The 4,291-nt window shown below is 24.5% G+C and overlaps 2 protein-coding genes across 2 annotated transcripts in view; one reads left to right on the top strand and one right to left on the bottom strand.

The window, feature by feature from the left end:
- Phum_PHUM238630 (protein O-mannosyl-transferase, putative) overlaps positions 1–1,556 on the top strand; it is a gene marked incomplete at both ends in the record, with an annotated part of 3,360 nt that extends 1,804 nt beyond the window's left edge. The window contains 6 exons of the mRNA XM_002426101.1: positions 61–110; positions 191–431; positions 574–722; positions 842–998; positions 1,080–1,332; positions 1,454–1,556. Of these exons, the coding sequence (XP_002426146.1) occupies positions 61–110; positions 191–431; positions 574–722; positions 842–998; positions 1,080–1,332; positions 1,454–1,556 (953 nt within the window). The remainder of the gene's footprint in view (positions 1–60; positions 111–190; positions 432–573; positions 723–841; positions 999–1,079; positions 1,333–1,453) is intronic.
- A 1,651-nt stretch (positions 1,557–3,207) lies between these two features.
- The window catches only part of Phum_PHUM238740 (uncharacterized protein), a gene marked incomplete at both ends in the record, with an annotated part of 3,039 nt that continues 1,955 nt past the window's right edge, over positions 3,208–4,291 (bottom strand). The window contains 2 exons of the mRNA XM_002426102.1: positions 3,208–3,751; positions 3,876–4,123. Coding sequence (XP_002426147.1) covers positions 3,208–3,751; positions 3,876–4,123 — 792 coding nt within the window. The remainder of the gene's footprint in view (positions 3,752–3,875; positions 4,124–4,291) is intronic.

The following is a 4,291-nucleotide window of genomic DNA, read 5'->3' on the forward strand; positions in this document are numbered from 1 at the left end:
ATGGGGATTTAATAAGATTGGAGCATATTACAACTAAAAGAAATTTGCATTCACATAAAGAACAAGCTCCCATAACGAAGAAGCATTTTCAAGTTACAGGATATGGGGAGGTAAATACAAATCGTTGAATAATATATATATATATATGTACTTAAATGGATTTTTTAAAATAAATTAAAATTATTGTTAGAACGGAACGGGAGATGCTAATGATATTTGGAAAGTAATTATTGATGGAACCGATGAAATAATTCCAGTCAAAACCGTAACTAGTAAAGTAAAGTTTATTCATTACTTACAACATTGTATTCTTACAACGACTTCAAAACAATTACCAAAATGGGCTTATGAACAACAAGAAGTCACTTGTAATCCAAATATAAGAGATGTAAATGCACTCTGGAATGTAGAGGATAACTTTTTTCCAAAACGTAAGTAAATTTTAATTATTAAACTCTATAAAAAATTAAAAGTACTTAATATGTTTTGTTTTAATTTTCTTCTGATGCATTTTATACGTTAAACTTGCAAATTTTTATCTAATGGAAAAAAATTTTTTTTTTTAAATTATAGTTCCTAATGTAAGCTTTGATGTTTACGCTCCAGGATTTTTCGAGAGATTTTTCGAATCGCATGCCGTTATGTTTCAAGGAAATGCTGGCCTAAAACCTAAAGAAGGAGAAGTTACATCACGCCCTTGGCAATGGCCTTTAAATTATCGAGTACATATAACAGTTATATTTACTATTTTAGATTTTTTGATTCTAATTTTAATATTTTTATATTTACACTTCTTGTATTTATAATTATCTATTTTAAATTATGACAACAATTTTTTTAGGGACAGTTTTTTTCTGGAAGCAATTACAAAATTTACTTACTAGGAAATCCAATCATTTGGTGGAGTAATTTATCTCTTTTACCCATTGCTGTCTTGATTATTTTTTATGATGCAATCCTAAGTAAAAGAGGAATCACCACAAGTAAAGAAATCACAGGTAAGTTGAATAAAAAATTTTTTAAATTATAGTTTATTCGTTTGATGTTTTTACCAATGAAATTTTTTTTTTAATGATCAGAATCTCGAAAAAGAATGGTCAACGCATGCCTTTGGCTATTTATTGGATGGTTTGTTCACTATGCTCCATTTTGGACAATGGCAAGAGTTTTATATTTTCATCACTATTTTCCAGCTGTATATTTTTCATCAATGCTATCTGGAGTAGTTATTGATTATTTTTTGCAAGCTATATCTAAATTCTTTTCTGAAAATTGGACTAATGTTTTATATCATTGGAGCCTTGGAATTATTCTGTCAAGTACTTATTACAGGTATTTATAATTTTAAGAAAACTTTTAATAGATGATTCCTTTTTTTTTGATAAAAAATAAAATTAGATGTAAATATTGAAACAAATTTAAAATTTTAACTTATTGAAATATTACTTTTTAGTTTTTATCTATTTTCACCATTGGCTTACGGCATGATAAGTGAAGGAAATGAAACTTATAGCGAAATGAATAATTTAAGGTGGTTGGAGTCTTGGGAATTTTGAGGCCATTTATCTCAGTATACTCAAATTTGTTCTTAAAAGACTGATTTTTGATACTTAATTCTTTATTATTAATTTTATATGTATATTTTATATAATAGACGTATTTTAAATATTTGATGAATTTATTTTGCCTATAAACCTCAATTAACAAATAACAAATGTGTAACAAAAATAACAAGTATTTTTAAATATTAATCTCATAATTACGGCTAATTTTAAATAATCGTTTAATCGAAAAATAAAAATTACAAGTTTTATCGAAAAAAAAATTGATTATTTTATTAAAATTATTAATTAATTTTAATCAGTAATTTTTTTTTTTACATCCTGATCTAAAAAATTATTTAAAAAAAATTTTTTTTTTACATTGAAAAACAAAAATTATGAAAACCGCTCACCCGGATCATCGGATTAACTAGGGAAATTAAAAAATTATATTAATTTTAACAAAAAATTTGTTTTTTTTAAGCGAAATTAAAAATATTAAGAATTTAACTGTTTACTTTTCCTTTACACCTTTGTAACTTCCATAAAAAATTTTTTTCATTTGCTAATTTATGGAATAAATTATTTTTTTTGAATAGGTTGGCAAAAATGAAAACAACATTCCTGAATGGGGAAATCCAAAGTTGAGAGTTTATTAGTTTTTTATTAGTAATTTTAGATACTTTTTTCAAAATATTTTAATATTAAGTATAATTCGGAAAAAGAAGTTAATAATTATTATTTAACTGAAGAATGGTTATTCGTTTTATTCAATGACGAGTGATTTTTCTAAAAGTAAGGTATAAATTCACTTAACCGTTTACTACGTATAAGAATATATTTTTGATTTAATCTGACATTAAAAAAAAAAAAAAAATTAAATTTTTCGTCGATAATAATCTTTTTATATGTTATTTTAAATCACGAAAATGTAAAATTATAAAAGTGATTTTATTTTTATAATTATGATTTAAAAAACGTGATACAATGACACAATCGTAAAGTACCGTTTTACACCTTAAAATAATTTTTTTTTTCTTAATCTATCATTTAATATCATAAATTGTTTTTTTTTATATATAATTTGCCTTTATATTTAATTAGCTTATAAATTTTTTTAACTATAAATCAATGATTTAATAACTTTATTAGTCAAAATTAAAAAAAAAATGAATATTAATATATATTTAAAAATGCAAAAAAAAATTTTTTTTTGTAGAAGTAAAGAAGTGGCATTATGGAGGATCCAGAAATTACTTTTCTGTTTCAATTTGGTTTGATTAGAGATACTGTTAGTGTGACAATTAGCAGTTTAAATTTTAAAAATTTAAAAGAACTGGCCTGTGATTTCATTAATAAAAAGGTAAGTTTAAACAAATGTAATAATTTCATTTTTAAGGGGGGGGGGGGAAAAAAAAACATTATTATTTTTTTAGTTTTAATTTATTAAGAATGTAAAATTTATTTTATTTAAAATTCAATTTTTTTTAAACAGAATTATAGGAATAATTTTTCCAAGAGGTAATTTTTTTAATTTTTAAGCACAAATGATTAAAAAAAAGTCATGCATTTGTTCTATTTTTCGGTAGAAATGAAAATTTTGTATTAGTTTTTATGCTTTGATTAATTTTTCAATTTATCATATTATTTATAGAGTAACTTTAATTTATTTTAAAGTTTCTTCAGTACTATTTAAAATACTCTTCTTACTTTCAGTAAAACTTTTACTGTCAATTGTATATAAAACATCTTGTTTACTAGGTTCCAATTTATCACTAATTTCTTCGCTAACTTTTTTTTCATCGTTTTTTGTCCTTGATTTACTTTTCTGTGAAATTATTATTCTTTGGCAGTCTTCTTCTACTGGTCTTGTAAGAGTTATTGTTCTAAATTTATTTTCTTTATGACCTCTAAGACCATAAAGATATGCAGATATTGTTGAATGAACACAAGAACTATCTCTCATTGTTTGAACATCTTTATCTTTATCTGGGGCTGCTGTAAGACCAATAGAAGATCGAAAATGAGAATGGTTAACTGTTTGCACTGATTTTGTGACACATTTAATCAATCTGGATAATGTCAGAGCTCTTTTTTTCAATTCCCATTCGCTGAATGTATAATCTTTATCCCAATGTTTTGGAATTGGATGTAAAATTGTCTGAGTGTTTTCTGTTCGAATGACTACTTTTTTACCAGTTTTCCTTTCACTAAGGATGAAAATATTTTTTTAAAAAATTGATATTTATTGTCAATCATTTTACATGTTAAAGTTCTTTAAGCTTTTTCAATTTCAAAGTTTTATTTTTTATTTTTTTTTTTTTTTAAACTCACGTTTGAAGAGATTTTGTGTTGTATAAAGTTTCATAAGCGTTCAGGAGGCCAACCAATTCCGTATTCAATCGCAAAAATTCATAAATTCTAATTAGGTAATAATTAGGATCTTTGCTCCACATTTCTTGACCTGATTTTGTTGCAAAGGCATAATACTGATCGTTATATTGATAATATCCGGCAGAAGGAGATCCAGGAAGTAAATAACCTTCAGCGAAGAAAAGAGTCCATGCACAAAAACCGTTAAACTAAAATGCAATATCAGAATTAATCAGTTTTAAATTTATTTTCATCGAAATATTTTTCGTCTTACTTCCAAATGAAAATCTTCAGATTCTATTAGCAGAGTACTTGACATAATTGTTCCTTTTGATGTTCCGATATAATGCTCTTTTGCAAGCGCAATTTGTGGTTTA

This window comes from Pediculus humanus, genomic scaffold, assembly GCF_000006295.1.
Source record: "Pediculus humanus corporis 1103172107610 genomic scaffold, whole genome shotgun sequence".
NCBI lineage: Eukaryota > Metazoa > Arthropoda > Insecta > Psocodea > Pediculidae > Pediculus > Pediculus humanus.